This window comes from Xyrauchen texanus, chromosome 15 (genome assembly GCF_025860055.1).
Source record: "Xyrauchen texanus isolate HMW12.3.18 chromosome 15, RBS_HiC_50CHRs, whole genome shotgun sequence".
In the NCBI taxonomy this organism is placed as follows: domain Eukaryota; kingdom Metazoa; phylum Chordata; class Actinopteri; order Cypriniformes; family Catostomidae; genus Xyrauchen; species Xyrauchen texanus.
In genome coordinates this window covers 17,656,328-17,676,093 of record NC_068290.1, presented here as the reverse complement: position 1 = coordinate 17,676,093, position 19,766 = coordinate 17,656,328, and the positions used below count along the sequence as shown (strand labels likewise).

General features: G+C 37.5%; 1 protein-coding gene across 4 annotated transcripts; it reads left to right on the top strand.

Moving 5' to 3' along the window:
- The first annotated feature begins 2,918 nt into the window (after positions 1-2,918).
- LOC127656510 (uncharacterized protein C18orf19 homolog B-like) lies at positions 2,919-14,788 on the top strand. 4 transcript variants are annotated; one of them, XM_052144894.1, is made up of 4 exons: positions 2,919-2,996; positions 6,255-6,691; positions 10,525-10,636; positions 11,242-14,788. In XM_052144894.1, exons 2-4 carry the CDS (start codon positions 6,276-6,278, stop codon positions 11,560-11,562), a joined length of 849 nt encoding a protein of 282 aa, XP_052000854.1. In that variant the 5' UTR covers positions 2,919-2,996; positions 6,255-6,275; the 3' UTR covers positions 11,563-14,788. The 4 variants fall into 4 exon arrangements, with proteins under 4 accessions (XP_052000854.1, XP_052000855.1, XP_052000853.1 ...); XM_052144895.1 differs by having other exon boundaries at positions 2,926-3,001; positions 6,211-6,691; XM_052144893.1 differs by having other exon boundaries at positions 2,933-2,996; positions 6,211-6,691.
- Positions 14,789-19,766: the final 4,978 nt, after the last annotated feature.

Below are 19,766 nucleotides of genomic sequence, written 5' to 3'. Positions count from 1 at the left end.
TGCTGAGTTGGCTAATTTGTGTGTCAACATTCTGCCAACCCGCATGAGCTTCGAGTCTGGGGAGGGGCGGGGCAGACAACTCTCCAATATTTAGAATTTGGACTGCTGTGCCCATTTCAAGATTGTTGTCAATCTTACATATAGCACCTTTAAATTTAAGAGAAAAGCAGAAGGAAGCAAAATACCCTTGGTTCGCCCAGCAGAGAGTGAATAATATGTTGTAGTAGTTTATTAGGAATATCTATGACATTTTATGTAGGATGTGTCAGCACACCCAACTAAACAATTTGGGGTTTGCTGACAAACAGTGAGCTTGCTATAAATTTCTGTAAAGTGGTACACAGCTTACTAGGCTATCTATAGACTGATCTGATTTTATCTGAATGTAAGCTGAATATAATAGCTGAATTAAGATCATAACGCCCAGGAGTTCGTCTCCCCAGCACAAAAATAGGGCCAAACTTGGCCATTTTAATTTAGCTAAGAACAGAAATATTACAAAAGTAGCATACACAGAGGGCAAGGTGGACCTTTTTTTCTTTTTTACTTTGTAACAAGAAATACAGTATGTACCAATGTGTTCATTAAATAGAAGTGTTTCTCATTCTAACCTACAGTATGTTCATTTTCAATACGTTTGTTCATTTTACTAAATAGCTTAAAAATGCATGGGCTTTAAATGAACATTCCAGGTTCAATACAAGTTAAGCTCATAATATTGACTACCACAAAAAATTTATTTGGAATTGCCCCTCCTTTTCTTTAAAAAAGGCAAAAATCTGGGTTCCAGTGAGGCACTTACAATGTAAGTGGATGGTGTCAATCTGTAAATGTTAAAATACTCACTGTTTTAAAAGTCTAGCCACAAAACATGAACAATATGCGTGTTAATATGATTTTAGTAGTCAAATCGTTTACTAACCTTTTCTGTATAAAGTTAAAGCCAATTTTACAACTTCGTTGCCATGGTGATGTAATATCAACAAACCATTAAACCCCTAAATTGACTGTAAAATTACGATTTAAACAACGTTACAGCTCAAATCATAAATTAGTTTTAACAGAATAATAAATTAAGTACTTTTATAAAATTATATGCTTCACATTTCTGCCTTTTAAACCCTCCAAAATTGGCCCTATTTACTTTTATTGTAAGTGCCTCACTCTAACCTCGATTTTTGTGGTATTAAAAATTATGCCACAAATGTTGTTGATTGAACTGAATTTGTATTGGACCCCGAATATATATATATATATAAGAACAGTTTAAGTTTATGGAGGACTTCTTGCCTGATCTTCCATTTCCTTCAATTCATTGCCATCTAGTGGAAAAAGACGTAAATGTAATATTTCTTAGTAAAGAGTCAAGTGAAAACAATAACACCGATTATATCAATTCTCCTTCTTATTTCTCTATATAACATGTATTTATCTTAGAATACTATAATAATATATCTACATATACACTCACCTAAAGGATTATTAGGAACACCTGTTCAATTTCTCATTAATGCAATTATCTAATCAACCAATCACATGGCAGTTGCTTCAATGCATTTAGGGGTGTGGTCCTGGTCAAGACAATCTCCTGAACTCCAAACTGAATGTCAGAATGGGAAAGAAAGGTGATTTAAGCAATTTTGAGCGTGGCATGGTTGTTGGTGCCAGACGGGCGGTCTGAGTATTTCACAATCTGCTCAGTTACTGGGATTTTCACGCACAACCATTTCTAGGGTTTACAAAGAATGGTGTGAAAAGGGAAAAACATCCAGTATGCGGCAGTCCTGTGGGTGAAAATGCCTTGTTGATGCTAGAGGTCAGAGGAGAATAGGCCGACTGATTCAAGCTGATAGAAGAGCAACTTTGCCTGAAATAACCACTCGTTACAACCGAGGTATGCAGCAAAGCATTTGTGAAGCCACAACACGCACAACCTTGAGGCGGATGGGCTACAACAGCAGAAGACCCCACCGGGTACCACTCATCTCCACTACAAATAGGAAAAAGAGGCTACAATTTGCAAGAGCTCACCAAAATTGGACAGTTGAAGACTGGAAAAATGTTGCCTGGTCTGATGAGTCTCAATTTCTGTTGAGACATTCAGATGGTAGAGTCAGAATTTGGCATAAACAGAATGAGAACATGGATCTATCATGCCTTGTTACCACTGTGCAGGCTGGTGGTGGTGGTGTAATGGTGTGGGGGATGTTTTCTTGGCACACTTTAGGCCCCTTAGTGCCAATTGGGCATTGTTTAAATGCCACGGCCTACCTGAGCATTGTTTCTGACCATGTCCATCCCTTTATGGCCACCATGTACCCATCCTCTGATGGCTACTTCCAGCAGGATAATGCACCATGTCACAAAGCTCGAATCATTTCAAATTGGTTTCTTGAACATGACAATGAGTTCACTGTACTAAAATGGTCCCCACAGTCACCAGATCTCAACCCAATATAGCATCTTTGGGATGTGGTGGAACGGGAGCTTCGTGCCCTGGATGTGCATCCCACAAATCTCCATCAACTGCAAGATGCTATCCTATCAATATAGGCCAACATTTCTAAAGAATGCTTTCAGCACCTTGTTGAATCAATGCCACGTAGAATTAAGGCAGTTCTGAAGGCGAAAGGGGGTCAAACACAGTATTAGTATGGTGTTCCTAATAATCCTTTATGTGAGTGTATAGCTATGCATAAACACTGTACATCCATATTTATTGTCCTAAAAAGTGTTAATATGGTAGGCTGGTATTTAGGATAGCAGTAAAAAACAGAAACAGGATAATAAATAATAAAGAAAAAAAATTATATTTCTAAAACACTGAGCTACTTTGGGCAAAGCATTAAAGAAGGTTGCCTCATATGACTACACTTCCCATGATGCCACGCGCAGCAGAGGTCCATGTGGATGTGACTTGCGTCGTGCGTGCCGTGTGTATGACACGATTGGCATGGAGCGTTGCGTGGACTCTACTTAAAACCCACCTTCAAGAGGTACTGTAAGTGTCCATTCACTGTTTTTAACATGTACTTCCGTTTCCAACTTAAACATTTATTTTGCCTTAAAAACAGTTTCGTGTCAGCTTTTCCAGCCGTGCGTCCTGCTCTTATAAGAGCACCAAAGCAATGTTAGTCTGTTGAAGTTTAGGTCAGGCCCTGTTAACTTGGGCTCTAGTGATTTTTATTTAGGGAAAACAAAAAACAATGTCATCTGTAGAAAATCTACATACAGTGATCATTTTTAAAGTTGTGGGCTGATAACGTGATGTTATATCAGGAATTTAGTCAGAAGCTTTTAGTCAGTGGATTAAATGTGTTGAAACCCTTGCTGTGCAAATCTTTGTGTTCTGAAAATGTGGTAACTACAATAAAGTTGTATTCGTTAACATTAGATAACTACACAAATTAAAATTAACTCACAACGAACGGTATTTTTACACCACTTATTAATTTTGTTTAATGTTACATACAGCATATCATAGTACATTTTTAACATTAAAAGATGTATATGTTTACATTGTAAATTCGTGATACGTTAACTAATGAACAATGTATAATTTAACGCATTAATTGGCAATAACCAAGATTAGAAAGTTGGGGAAAAATTGAACATAATTTTTTTTAACCAGCATCAGCTCTAATCATAATGACCAAACATTCATTCATTTTTAGAATTTTAACCCTTTAAACGCTGGTTTGTTTACATAATGCCACTGTTGTTTTTTTTAGGAAAAAATTAAAAATAGTAATTATTTTCAGTTTAATAGATGCTAAGCAGAATTTTTTTTTCTTTGATTATTAGAGCCTCGGATATGTCAATGATTAACAACAACATTCATTTTGATGCTTTCATATTTTTTATGCAGTATCAGATTTAAAAAAAAAGTTACCACTTAGGTCCATAATGGACAAAAATGGCCATGTCAAAAAAGTGTCATAAAAATATTATAGAATAATATTTTTTTCTACTGTCACTGACTTATATTTTAACCAGCATCAGTTCTAATCATTATTACCAAACATTCATTTATTTTCAGAATTTTAACACTTTAAACGCCGGTTTGTTTACATAATGCCACTGTTGTTTTTTATAAAAAATATAATAATTATAATTATTTTCAATTTAATAAATGCTAAACAGAATTTTTTTTATTTTTATTATTAGAGCCTCAGACACATACAAACCACACTCTGAAATCCATACCAACACACTCACACAATTATATATTCATAATGTATCTAATTGGCTCTATAATATGCATAAGCCAAAAACAGCAGAAAACAACAACAAAAGCGATGATATACCAAACCTGAAAAAATGGCACGATCTGATAAAAAATATTTAAAATGTAAATTTTGAAGCCTTGCCAACATAATGAAAGCATGTTAAACAAGATTGCATAATTTTATAGTCAAATGGCACTGGGATTAAAAATCGCAGTTTTAATGGGTTTCAATGTGCCATTTTTGTCCAAAACGACGCTAAGAGGGAGTATTTTGTGTAACTAGTGCAAAAAATATATTTTTTAAAGAAAATAGGGTGAAATATTAAAATTCCAATAAAAATTCACACCTGTGGAAAATTTTATGCAGTTAGCATTAACACAGACAAAGTTATCAAAAAAACAAAACTGAAAAAGCCAAAAATGTCCACAAGGATGCACAAGGGTTAATAATGTATTTACTAATACTAATTAACAAATAGAACCTTATTGTAAAGTGTCACTGAAAATTTCATAAAGTATTATTAGAAAATAATATAAGACCCTAATACATTACTTTATAAACTAGTTTATTGGTTAATATGCTTGTTCAGATGTCTAGAAGGTAGACGATGTAATCCTGCCCTTTTAAATCCCTTGGAAATGTTCTTATATGCCCAAAAAGTGTGTCAAAGAAGGCAGCTCACTAGGTTACTGGTATTTGGATTAAGGGTCCGCCAGTCTTTGGATTAAGAGTTGAAAAGAGTCTAAGGAAATCTCCAAAGCACCCTAAAAGTAAACAAAGACTTTGGACTTGAGCTAAATTGATCTGTCTGGCTAAATCAAAACTAACCTCACTGAATCTCTGGAATTACTCTACTGTTTCTTTAACCTGAATAGTATGATGGTTGACACAGGGCCATGACATTTGACCTAACCATAGGTGTTATTTATTGGTGGGACAGGTCCCTACCATTTTTTTGCCTTTGACAATTTTGTCCCCACCACTTTTTGAAATAGCTTTTGTCAGGAAATTGTCTAAAGCAGAAGAAATATCGCCAGTTCTTGAGCAGGAGTTTCCATTTCATATGTAAAATGCAAATGCTAAAAAGTAAAAAAGCTTGTGTGTCCTAAAAATAATGTCAAAAAGGAAAAAATCTTTAAAGGAATAGTTCACCAAAAATGAAAATTCTCTCATTATCCACTTACCCTGATGCCATCCCAGATGTGCATGGCTTTCTTTCTTCAGCAGAACACAAATTAAGATTTTTAGAAGAAGATAGATCTCTGTCAGTTCCTTATAACGGAAGTACATGGGTGCCAGCACTTTGACAGCCCAAAAGTTATATTTAAGCAGCATAAAAGTAATCCATGCGACTGCAGTCGATCAATGAATATCTTCTGAAGTGAATCGATAGGTTTATGTAAGAAACAAGTTGATAATTAAAGCATTTTTAACTTTAAATCACCACTTCCATCCAGGGATCTGATGCTGTTTGAAATGGCCGAACTCTCGCGTGAACATTCATTCATCTGTTTAATGAACAAGTGCCGCATCTGAATTCTCGCGTGAACTCACCAACACGTTACACTTCGCGTCAGCTGTTGGCAGGAAGCGCTTTTAAACGTTAATAACATTTTAATGATCTATTTATTTTTTACAAACATTTATCAATTTGCTTCAGAAGACATTCATTGATCGTTGTGTGGATTAATTTAATGCTGCCTAAATATGACTTTTGGACCATCAAAGTGTTGGGCACTGTGTACTTCTATTATAAGGATCTGACAGAGCTCTATCGCCTTCTAAAAATCTTCATTTGTGTTCTGCTGAAGATAGAAAGTCATGCACATCTGGGATGGCATCAAGGTAAATGGATAATGAGAGAATTTTCGTTTTTGGGTGAACTATTACTTTAATGGTCCTAAATGTATGCTTTATTTTCTTTATGCAAATATTTTTTATTGATTTGGGGTTAAATATGACCAAGATTTTTTATTCACAGGTGAAAATTATAAAGGCAATGTTTTGAACCTCTGGCTTGTCCAGGATCTGTAGGTGGGGGAGGTGATGCAGAGGCTGTGGGCTCCAGTCACCCTGCAGCGGGTTGTCCTGCTGCGCTCCGCATACCTGGGTCACACCTGGAATGCGTGTGAGCTTCCTGTGTCCATCCAGAACTTGCGCTGCTTCAGATGTACTTCTATCATTTGGACAAAGGAGAGCTACAAAACATCCGCTGAGGAAGATACTCCATTAAACCCTCCACAGAGTCTTGCAGGGACTGAGGGTCTTTATAAGGCTGATACAGGGTCTGGATCAGAGGCTGCCCCTCAGAATAAGGGTGATAGTGATCCTCTGCAGGACAAATCTATCGGGCTCTTCCAGAGATTTAAAAAGACGTTTAAACAATATGGAAAAGTTATGGTGCCTGTACATATTGTTACGTCTACAGTATGGTTTGGGAGCTTCTATTATGCTGCAATGAAGTAAGTAGCCATCCTACACAGTAAAACCCATTTACTAATAAAAACAAACAAAACAAAGGTTTATGATCTGGCAGGCTCTGGTAAACTCGGGAAGAGACAGGGAAACAAATAGAATAATAACGTAGATGCCGTTCACTTTAAAGTAGAGTTATAGAATATGAGAATTGTTTCCGGTTATGGCCAACCTGACTTATGCAGCATAACCATGGTTTGAGGGATATATTATGTACAGTGAGGGGAAAAAAGTATTTGATCCCCTGCTGATATTGTACGTTTGTCCACTGACAAACAAATGATCGGTCTATAATTTTATTGGTAGGTTAATTTGAACAGTGAGAGACAGAATAACAACAAAAAACTCCAGAAAAATGCATGTCAAAAATTTTATAAATTGAATTGCATTTTAATGAGGGAAATCAGTATTCGACTCCTCTGCAAAACAGGACTTAGTACTTGGTGGCAAAACCCTTGTTGACAATCACAGAGGTCAGATGTTTCTTGTAGTTTGCCACCATGTTTGCACACATCTCAGGAGGGATTTTGTCCCACTCCTTTTTGCAGATCTTCACCAAGTCATAGTTTCAAGGCTGACGTATGGCAACTCGAACCTTCAGCTCCCTCCACAGATTTTCTATGGGATTAAGGTCTAGAGACTGGCTAGGCTACTCCAGGACCTTAATGTGCTTCTTCTTGAGCCACTCCTTTGTTGCCTTGGCCGTGTTTTTTGGGTCATTGTCTTGCTGGAATACCCATCCACGACCCATTTTCAATGGCCTGGCTGAGGGAAGGAGGTTCTCACCCAAGATTTGACGGTACATGGCCCCGTCCATCGGCCCTTTGATGCAGTGAAGTTGTCCTGTCCACTTAGCAGAAAAACACCCCCAAAACATAATGTTTCCACCTCCATGTTTGACGGTGGGAATAGTGTTCTTGGGGGTCATAGGCAGCATTCCTCCTCCTCCAAACATGGCAAGTTGAGTTGATGCCAAAGAGCTCGATTTTGGTCTCATCTGACCACAACACAACACTTTCACCCAGTTCTCCTCTGAATCATTCAGATGTTCATTGGCAAACTTCAGACGGGCCTGTACATGTGCTTTCTTGAGCAGGGGGACTTGCGGGTGCTGCAGGATTTCAGTCCTTCACGGCGTAGTGTGTTACCAATTGTTTTCTTGGTGACTATGGTCCCAGCTGCCTTGAGATCATTGACAAGATCCTCCTGTGTAGTTCTGGGCTGATTCCTCACCGTTCTCATGATCATTGCAACTCCACGTGGTGAGATCTTGCATGGAGCCCCAGGCCGAGGGAGATTGACAGTTCTTTTGTGTTTCTTCCATTTGCGAATAATCGTAACAACTGTTGTCACCTTCACCAAGCTGCTTGGCGATGGTCTTGTAGCCCATTCCAGCCTTGTGTAGATCTACAGTCTTGTCCCTGACATCCTTGGACAGCTCTTTGGTCTTGGCCAAGGTGGAGAGTTTGGAATCTGATTGATTGATTGCTTCTGTGAATAGGTGTCTTTTATACAGGTAACAAACTGTGATTAGGAGCACTCTCTTTAGGAGTGTGCTCGTAATCTCAGCTAGTTATCTGTATAAAAGACACCTGGGAGCCAGAAATCTTTGATTGAGAGGGGGTCGAATACTTATTTCCCTCATTAAAATGCAATTCAATTTATACAATTTTTGACATGCGTTTTTCTGGATTTTATTGTTGTTATTCTGTCTCTCACTTTTCAAATTAGCCTACCATTAAAATTATAGACTGATCATTTCTTTGTCAGTGGGCAAACGTACAAAATCAGCAGGGGATCAAATACTTTTTTCCCTCACTGTATAGGCCTGGCTGAAGAGATGAGTCCTTTAGTCTAGACTTAAACTGAGAGAGTGTGTCTGAGTCCCAAACAATGGTAGGAAGGCTATTCCATATTTTAGGAGCCACATTGGAGAAGAATTTACCTCTTTTTGTGGATTTTGATATTTTAGGTACATTTAAGAGGCCAGAATTTTGCATTTGTAATGAATGTGATGGATTATGGTGTGATAGATGGTTGCTCGAGTACTGAGGAGCTAGACCATTGAAAGCTTTGTGAGTAATTAGCAAAATGTTAAAATCGATATGAAACTTAAAAGGTAGCAATGTAGTGATGAAAAAATATCTGCTGTCTAGCTGCTGCATTTTGAAGGTACTGAATCTGCAGGACATCCATTCAGTAGTGCATTACAATAATCTAGTCTTGAGGTCATGAATGCATGAATTAGCTTTTTGGCACAGAAACAAAGAGAATGTGTCGTAACTTAGCGATATTTTTGGGGTGAAAGAATGCTGTTCTACAACATTGGAATTGTGATCAAATATAACACCAATGTTCTTAACAGTAGAAGACAATGTAACAGTACATTCATATATGCTTTTAAATTATTTTGTTTGTGTATTGTTTTTGTATTACATTTTGTGTTGAATGTTGATTTGTGAGAAAAATAGAATGCAGGTTTGAAATAAACATCATCATCATCATCATCATCATCATATACATTCTTTATATGTTTTTGGTCTGTCTTCATGTCTTGAAGAAATATAAAGCTGAGTATTGTCAGAATAACAGTGAAAACTAATTCAATGGTTCCTGATAATGTTCTCCTGGGGAAGCATACACAATGAAGAAATCAGAGGACCTAATACTTAAAAAAAAAAAGAAGAAAAAAGAAAAAAGGAAAAGGTATTTTCTCTCAAGTTGGAATGCCCAATGCCTAAGTCCTCATGGTGTTGTGAGTCATCTCAATCCGGGTGGCAGAGGATGAATCTCAGTTGCCTCCACGTCTGAGACTTTCAATCCGTGCATCTTATCACGTGGCTTGTTGAGCGTGTTACTGCGGAGACACAGCATGTGTGGAGGCTTCACACTATTCTCCGCGGCATCAACGTACAGCTCACTATGAGCCCCACCGAGAGCAAGAACCACATTATAGTGACCACGAGGAAGTTAGCCCATGTGACTCTACCCTCCCTAACAACTGGGCCAATTTGGTTGCAATTTGGACATTTTCACTTAGGGGTGTACTCACTTTTGTTGCCTGCGGTTTAGACATTAATTGCTGTGTGTTGAGTTATTTTGAGGGGACAGCAAATTTACACTGTTATACAAGCTGTACACTCACTACTTTACATTGCAGCAAAGTGTCATTTCTTCAGTGTTGTCACATGAAAAGATATAATCAAATATTTACAGAAATGTGAGATACTGTACATTTCAAAATGATTTGTCTATATTCTTACTTGTTCAGTTAGCTTGTCAGGTCTGTGATGTGATATTCAACATTAGGGCTTTAGATTGTGTTTCACCAGTGATGACCAAATTATTTCATTATAATTGGCAACTGGGTATTTACAAATATTATTAACCGTTGACCCTTAAAGGTCACAGTTGTTAATTTTGAGGAGTGTAAAATTGAGATTTACAATTTGTTTGCTACAAATTTATTTGAATACATGTTGCCATATTTGTATACATTGCAAATCTTTTAACTCCAGTTAACTGGAGACTTTTAATTCCATGTACTCAATGAATTGAAGTGCATTTTGCTTCAAAGATCAAAAAGAGCAGATTAAGCATGCTGCAGTTAAGGTAAGGCTGGCAGAGAGATTGAGTTTTACCAGACAGAGTCTGCCTGGGCTTCAGCAGGTCAGACAAGCTTTAGTGACGTCATCTGGAAAATCAACTGCTGTTCCAAAAGCACACTCAGAACTTACAAAAGCAAATAATCTCTCTCTTTCTCATAAAGCTAAATCAGTGTAGACATCACATGTGAACGTTCTCTTTGTGTTCTCTGCAGAGGGGTGAACGTAATCCCGTTTCTGGAGTTCATTGGTTTACCGGACTGGATGGTGGGAATTTTGCGAGATTCCCAGGGTGGCTATGCACTCACAGCATATGCAATGTATAAGGTACAAATATCAACCACAGAATTGGGACTTAAAGGTGCACTCTTGTTTTTGTTTCACACTTTTTTGTTGAAAACCTTGATGTTGCATTGGGTGATATGAAAGCTATCTTGGAACATCATGTAAAAGCAAATTTTTTCAGTTACTAATGCCATTGTAGCAATATCCCATTCACAGTCAGTCATGATTGATTTATTAATCTAATGAAAGTGTCCAATAATAGGGGAATTACCGAGGCTGGTCATATGATCTTAACATGGCAACCACAAAGAGGAAGCCTAGCTTTTATTATATATGTTTTTATTAGGCTACTGATATGGAGTCTTTATCTCTGAGTCTACATAATTTTAAACAAACCTGTCAAATTAACTTAACATTTCTTCAGGGGTAAATCTCTTTTTATAATTATTTTTTATAAATTACGGAGTACAACTTTCAAAGAAACCAGCACCAAAATTCATAATTAGACCTCTATGGTCCATATGTGCTATGAATACAAATTATTATATCCTTTGTCTTGTGTTTAATTAAATATAAGATTTGAATTAATTACTTTAATTTCATTAGTTTAATTGTAAATGTTATTTAAACACTTTTTCATGTCACAGCTCGCTACACCTGCCCGATACACTGTTACAATGGGTGGCACGTCCCTATCTGTACAGTGCCTCCGCAAACACGGATACCTCTCCACCCCTCCACCTGTTAAAGAGTACCTGCAAGACAAAATGGAAGAGACCAGGGAACGACTGACTGAAAAGATGGAGGAGACAAAAGAGAGGTTTTCTGAGAAAATGGAAGAAACCAAAGAACTGCTCTCTGGACGAATGGAGGAAACAAAAGAACGCCTCTCTGAGACTAAAGACAAATTTTCGGAGAAACTGCAAGAGACTAAAGATAAAATGTCTTTGCGAAAGAAACAGGAGTAGACTGATGGCTGCATGGTTTGCTGTGAATGAACAAATCACACTGTCTACTGTTAGAGAAGAATCCTAACTAAACTCATGAGCATAGAGGAATTTTTTACATAAAGAATTTCACAACAAAGTTATCTCTGTCACAAGGGGTTTTGAGTTTTCTTATATTGGACTTGTGGAACTCCTAATGGACTTTTTCATGTACTTGAATCAGCAAGTTTAATGCTGGAGGGAAACAAACTTGAAATTGCTAGAAACACTAGAATTATTTAGCATATTAAGCCAAAATCAAATTTGTTTTAAGATAAAGTTTGGAAAGTATTTTTGATAGCCAATTGATAATTGAATATTTAATTACTTTAATTAGTTTTTGTTTGCATCAGGTAAAGTATGTATGTGTCTTTGAATTCTTGTCCATAATGCCTGTGCAGTATTCTGGACTGATCGTCCCATTTAATGATGAATTGCACTAGGTGTCTAAAAATCTGAATTGTTTAAAAGGTCAGTGGGAAATAGAATGATAAAGAAATTCTGTCATTTAGAAGTAACAGAATCTGTTTGCTTGTATCAAAAATAACATGATTCTGCCACAATATTTACAAGAGTTAATTAAAAATGTATTTAATTTGTTCAAATTACAAATGCACATCAAATCTTTCTATTTATTAAAAACCAAAAGGTTCTCAATATACAACACAACAGGAATTGGTAGTTTTTAGTTTATTAGTTTTAGCTGCAGTTGGACAACAGCAGAAGTACAAGCATAAACGTTTGACTATAACGGTGATTAGAGCAAAATGTTTTGATAACTTTTGTTCTGAAAAAGAGCATTGCATGAGAGGCCTTATGCTTGAAACTTATTAGTCACACCACAATGGTTTATTCATGTGTGTGTGTGTGTATATATATATATATATATATATATATATATATATATATATATATACACACACATACACACAACAGTTTTAAAGTGTGAATATGTATGTGTGCTTGGTGTATATAAAAGGTCCACACATGTGAACATACAAAGTAACATCAGTCAGGGAAATTTGTATTTAAAAAATGTAAAAGGTCTGTGATATTGTGTTGCTCTAGTTCAGAAGCAGTTTTCACAGACACCTGATAAGCATCAGGGTAACACAATTATGGATCTTTTCAGTTATTGTTGTAGTCCTCGCTTGTGCAGGAGAAAAAAAGCTTTTTGTTGCTTTGACAAGCATCTCGGTACTGTTAGTCAGGTGCTTGCAAAATGCCATTGCTATATACATTATCTTCAGGTATATAAGTATAGACATGCGAATACAAGCTGCTGTACAGTGGAGCACCAGCACATAAATATTTACAATTAAAATCTCTATATATTTGTTTTGCTCCTATACACCACATACACAATGTCTGAAATATAAAACAAAAATAAGAATGTTAAAACTACTCATCACTCATTTGGTTCATTATTAAACTTTGCAAAGACAGGAAGCACAATACAGGGTTTCATGAAAAAACATGTACATAATTGGCACGCTGGTGAATAAACTGGTGAAATCCAAAATGTTTTAATTCTGCAAGACTGTCATTAAAACCCCTCAGTGTTTCTGTCTGCGAGTGGGAATCTGTCACTAATTGATTAGTTTCCATGGACTGTGGATTCCAGTGTATAACTTGAAGGTTATGGTGATTTTTTTAATTTTGTATTAAGGGATATTCAAATGAATAAAATCCTTTGTGTTTGCGCCTCTTGTGGTTGGGGCAGTGATTAAAGCAACATTCGTACTGTGGCATGTTACTTAAAAATGTAAGTAATGCTCTGTAGTTTAGTATTTTCATAATTAAGGATATTTCTGATAGCATTTCTTTTACACACACACACAAACACACACACACACAAAAAAGCACATTTTAAATGTAAGCATTTACAAATCCGTTGCAACTGCAGTGTTAAAATCTTTATATTGACTATAAATTATGTTACATTATTGACAATGTCTTTTTTTCTGTGATTTCTACCCATTGGGTAGGATATGTGCATACAGACTAATGTTATTTACAGCACCTTACAAATAAAAGAGGATAAAAAACAGATTACACAGAAAAAAGCACCATTGGAAGTGAGGCACAGCTAAGGTGGGAACTTTTAGAGTGCAAGTGGGTTCCTACAACACAATCAATAGGCACCAATTCAGCTCACAAGTAACATGCAAACTCCTTGAACAGAAGAAATCAGACGAAAGAAAGCTCTTAATTTGAGACACAAATGAAAAACAGACATATCGTAGAAAACATAGGGGAGTGTTTACCAGGATGGGTGATGGAAAGAAATGCAAAAGAAAAAGTGCAGCAGATGAAAAGCAGCATTCCAGCAGCAACATCAAAAGCAGGAGCAGAAAACTTACTAACGCAACTTTGAGCTCTGCAAGATGAAGACAGGCAGTAAAAGAGACCAGACCAACAGGTGACAGAAAAAGGGTTCTAAAATTGGAGGCAGTTCCATATGCAGTGACATGCATTGTGCTCTCGTTTTGCACTTTGTATCCTTGCAATTACTCTTTGTACTTTAATGTACTCTTTGCAATTAGTCTGAAAGAACAAATTATCGTCAAACTCAGCAAAGCTTTTATAGTCGGTGCTTAAAAGACAAGGGCATCTAAATGAATCTAGAATTTAATTTATAGCTGATCAGTTGGAATTCTAGAATCTATCCTAGCCATACTGCTTAGATAATAGGATTTCCATTTTAGTCAAGCAGCAGGGATTCTAGAATAGAATCACTATCCTAGCTGCTGGGATTCTAGAATTGGAACTTTAGCCAAACAACTGTCATTCTTGAATTCCAAATCTAGCCTTGCTGCTGGGATTATAGAATTCTGGAATTTCAGCCAAGTAGCAGGGATTCTAGAATTGCAACTCTATCCTAGTTGCTGGTATTATAGAATTGGAACTCTAGCAAAGCAGCTGAGAATCTAGAATTCCAACTCTAGCCAAATTGCTAGGATTTGAGAATTGCAACTCTATTCTCAAATTGCTTGGATTTGATAATTGCAACTCTATTTTAGCTGCTGGGATTATAGAACTGCAATTTAAGACAAGCAGCAGGGGATCTAGAATTGGAACTCTAGCTAAGCAGCAGGGATTCTAGAATTGGAATTCTAGCCAATTCTAGAATTCTTAATTATCAAGCAGATGGGATTCTAGAATTTTGTAATGTGTGTGTGTGTGTGTGTGTATATATATATATATATATATATATATATATATATATATATATATATATACACACACACACACACACACAGTGCATCTGGAAAGTATTCACAGTGCTTCACTTTTTCCACAATTTGTGGAAAATGGATTAAGTTAATTATTTTCCTCAAAATTCTACAAACAATACCACATAATGACAACGTGAAAGAAGTTTGTTTGAAATCTTTCTCAAATTTAAAAAAAAAAAAAGAAAAATCACATGTACATAAGTATTCACAGCCTTTGCACAATACTTTGTTGAAGCACCTTTGACACCAATTACAGCCCCAAGTCTTTTTGAGTATGATGCTACAAGCTTGGCACACCTATGTCTGGGCAGTTTCTCCCATTCTTCTTTGCAGGACCTCTCAAGCTCCATTAGGTTTAATGGGGAGCATTGGTGCACAGCCATTTTCAGATCTCTCCAGAGATGTTCAATCGGGTTCAAGTCTGGGCTCACTAGTCTCCCAGTTCCTGCCGCTGAAAAACATCCCCACAGCATGATGCTGCCACCTCCATGCTTCACTGTAGGGATGGTATTGACCAGGTGATGAGCGGTGCCTGGTTTCTTCCAGACATGACACTTCCCATTCAGGCCAATGAACTCAATCTTTGTTTCATCAGACCAGATAATTTTGTTTCTCATGGTCTGAGAGTCCTTCAGGTGCCTTTTGGCAAACTCCAGGTGGGCTGTCATGTGCCTTTTACTGAGGAGTGGCTTCCGTCTGGCCACTCTACCATACAGGCCTGATTGGTGGAGTGCTGCAGAGATGGTTGTTCTTCTGGAAGGTTCCCCTCTCTCCACAGAGAAACACTGGAGCTCTGGTGACCATCGGGTTCTTGGTCACCTCCCTGACTAAGGCCCTTCTCCTCCGATCGCTCAGTTTGGCCAGGCGGCCAGCTCTAGGAAGAGACCTGGTGGTTCCAAACTTCTTCCATTTACGGATGATGGAGGCCACTGTGCTCATTGGGACCTTCAATGCTTCAGACATTTTTCTGTACCCTTCCCCAGATCTGTGCCTCGATACAATCCTGCCTCGGAGATCTACAGACAATTCCATGCACTGTTAACTGTGGGACCTTATATAGATAGGTGTGCGCTTTTCCCAATCATGTCCAATCAACTGAATTTACCACAGGTGGACTCCAATTAGTTGTAGAAACATCTCAAGGATGATCAGTGGAAACAGGATGCACCTGAGCTCAATTTTGAATGTCATGGCAAAGGCTGTGAATACTTATGTACATGTGATTTTTTCAGTTTTAATAAATTTGCAAAGATTTCAAACAAACTTCTTTCATGTTGTCATTATGGGTATTGTTTGTAGAATTTTGAGGAAAATAATGAATTTAATCAATTTTGGAATAAGGCTGTAACATAACAAAATGTGGAAAACGTGAAGCACTGTGAATACTTTCCGGATGCAATGTGTGTGTGTGTGTGTGTGATATATATATATATATATATATATATATATATATATATATATATATATATCAGTCAGAAGTTCATATACACTTGGGCTGTAGTCAAAAAATCTTTTTTAAACAATATTAGCAAACTATAGTTTTGTTAAGTCGTTTAGGACATCTTTGTGCATGGTTAGGGTTAGACAAGTAATTTTTGCAACAATAGATTACAGACAGATTGTTTCAAATTTAGTTGACTATATCAGAATGTCATGTCTTTAGACAATTAGCTTCTGATAGAAAGTGTACTGAATTGAAGGTGTACCTGTAGATATATTTTAAGGCCTACCTTCAAACTCAGTGCCTCTTTGCTTGACATCATGTGTAAATCAAAAGAAATCAGCCAAGACCTCTGAAATAAAACAAAATACTGTGGTCCTCCACAAGTCTAGTTCATCCTTGAGAGCAATTACCAAACACCTGAAGGTACCAGGTTCCTCCATACAACAATAGCATGAAAGTATAAACACCATGTGACCACGCAGCCATCATACCACTCAGGAAGGAAATGCATTCTGTTTCCTAGAGATTACCGTAGTTTGGTGAGGAAAGTTCAAATCAATCCCAGAACAACAGCAAAGCACCTTGTGAAGATGCTGGAGGAAACAGGTAGACAAGTATCTATTTCCACAGTAAAACAATTTCTTTATCAAAATAAATTGAAATGCTGCATAGCAAGGAAGAATTCACTGCTCCAAAACCACCATAAAAAAGCCAGAGTACAGGAAGTTAAAGCTTGATCGCAAATGGGTCTTCCAAATGGACAATGACCTCCAAAGTTGTGGCAAAATGGCTTAAGGACAACAAAGTCAAGGTATTGGAATGGGCATCACAAAGCCCTGACCTCAATCCAATAACAATTTGTGGGCTGAAATGAAAAAGTGTGTGCCAGCAAGGAAGGCTACAAACCTGACACATTTACACCAGTTCTGTCTGGAGGAATGTGAAAAAAATTCCAGCAACTTATTGCAGTGGCGGAGCTAGGGGGTACCCCACTCGCAATTGCCATTTTTGAGCACAAGACTTAACATGTACTGCCCGAAAACATATGTGCCACCACAAACTGATCGCTGGCCCCTGCCCAGCCACCCCTGTGAAAAACTCCTGGCTCTACCAAGCTTTTGAAAGGCTATTCAAAACGTTTGACCTAAGTTAAACAATTGAAAGTAAATGCTACAAAATACTAACAAAGTGTATGTAAACTTCTGATTCACTGGGAATGTGATAAAAGAAATAAAAGCTGAAATAATTTATTCTCTCACATTTATTTCGCATTCTTAAAAAAAGTAGTGATCCTAACAGACCAAAGACAGGGAATGTTTTCTATGATTACATGTCAGGAATTGTGAAAAACCGAATTTAAATAAATCTGGCTAAGGTGTATGTAAACTTCTGACTTCAACTGTGTGTGTGTGTGTGTGTATATATATATATATATAATAAAAATAATCCCACCAAGAAAAATAAGAGTTAAGCCAACCTACACATACATTGAAATAAAAACATTTGAACACATTTTGATTGGCTGACTCTAATATACAAACAGGGTAGCTTATAAAGGTGAGTGTTGCTTTTGAATCCTTTTTTTTTTTTTACCATAATTCCCATCCAACAAAAACAAACTTAAGTATAAAAATCACCATGACCGTTTCTGTCTTTGACAGACTTAGTGGTGACTAAAAACAGGGGCTCAGTCTTCAGTTTCCTTATTAAAGGGATGTGTGTGCACTAACTGGTAAGAGTCTTTGGGGTTTCTTCTAAATTTTCTCAACCACTGGACCATATTCAAACTATATCTTGTATCTGGGCCTACATGTAATCAAATCCAACCAAGTTTAAACCAAATGCAGAGAGTCGCTCACAAGTGTTCTCATCTTGGATTTCCAGACTATATACAGTGAGGAAAATAAGTATTTGAACACCCTGCTATTTTGCAAGTTCTCCCACTTAGAAAACATGGAGGGGTCTAAAATTGTCATCATAGGTGCATGTCCACTGTGAGAGACATAATCTAAAAAAAAAAATCCAGAAATCACAATGTATGATTTTTTAACTATTTATTTGTATGATACAGCTGCAAATAAGTATTTGAACACCTGTCTATCAGCTAGAATTCTGACCCTCAAAGACCTGTTAGTCTGCCTTTAAAATGTCCACCTCCACTCCATTTATTATCCTAAATTAGATGCACCTATTTGAGGTCATTAGGTGCATAAAGACACCTGTCCACCCCATACAATCAGTAAGAATCCAACTACTAACATGGCCAAGACCAAAGAGCTGTCCAAAGACACTAGAGACAAAATTGTACACCTCCACAAGGCTGGAAAGGGCTACGGGGAAATTGCCAAGCAGCTTGGTGAAAAAAGGTCCACTGTTGGAGCAATCATTAGAAAATGGAAGAAGCTAAACATGACTGTCAATCTCCCTCGGACTGGGGCTCCATGCAAGATCTCACCTCGTGTGGTCTCAATGATCCTAAGAAAGGTGAGAAATCAGCCCAGAACTACAGGGGAGGAGCTGGTCAATGACCTGAAAAGAGCTGGGACCACCGTTTCCAAGGTTACTGTTGGTAATACACTAAGACGTCATGGTTTGAAATCATGCATGGCACGGAAGGTTCCCCTGCTTAAACCAGCACATGTCAAGGCCCGTCTTAAGTTTGCCAATGACCATTTGGATGATCCAGAGGAGTCATGGGAGAAAGTCATGTGGTCAGATGAGACCAAAATAGAACTTTTTGGTCATAATTCCACTAACCGTGTTTGGAGGAAGAAGAATGATGAGTACCATCCCAAGAACACCATCCCTACTGTGAAGCATGGGGGTGGTAGCATCATGCTTTGGGGGTGTTTTTCTGCACATGGGACAGGGCTGACTGCACTGTATTAAGGAGAGGATGACCGGGGCCATGTATTGCGAGATTTTGGGGAACAACCTCCTTCCCTCAGTTAGAGCATTGAAGATGGGTCGAGGCTGGGTCTTCCAACATGACAATGACCCGAAGCACACAGCCAGGATAACCAAGGAGTGGCTCTGTAAGAAGCATATCAAGGTTCTGGCGTGGCCTAGCCAGTCTCCAGACCTAAACCCAATAGAGAATCTTTGGAGGGAGCTCAAACTCCGTGTTTCTCAGCGACAGCCCATAAACCTGACTGATCTAGAGAAGATCTGTGTGGAGGAGTGGGCCAAAATCCCTCCTGCAGTGTGTGCAATCCTGGTGAAAAACTACAGGAAACGTTTGACCTCTGTAATTGCAAACAAAGGCTACTGTACCAAATATTAACATTGATTTTCTCAGGTGTTCAAATACTTATTTGCAGCTGTATCATACAAATAAATAGTTAAAAAATCATACATTGTGATTTCTGGATTTTTTTTTTAGATTATGTCTCTCACAGTGGACATGCACCTACGATGACAATTTCAGACCCCTCCATGATTTCTAAGTGGGAGAACTTGCAAAATAGCAGGGTGTTCAAATACTTATTTTCCTCACTGTATCT

Excerpts from the sequence above, each read along its gene's own strand:
- LOC127656510 (XM_052144894.1), top strand. The coding sequence starts at position 6,276 with ATGCAGAGGCTGTGGGCTCCAGTCACCCTGCAGCGGGTTGTCCTGCTG. Across the intron at positions 6,692-10,524 it reads TTCTATTATGCTGCAATGAA|AGGGGTGAACGTAATCCCGT; the intron begins GTAAGTAGCCAT and ends TGTTCTCTGCAG. Across the intron at positions 10,637-11,241 it reads CAGCATATGCAATGTATAAG|CTCGCTACACCTGCCCGATA; the intron begins GTACAAATATCA and ends TTCATGTCACAG.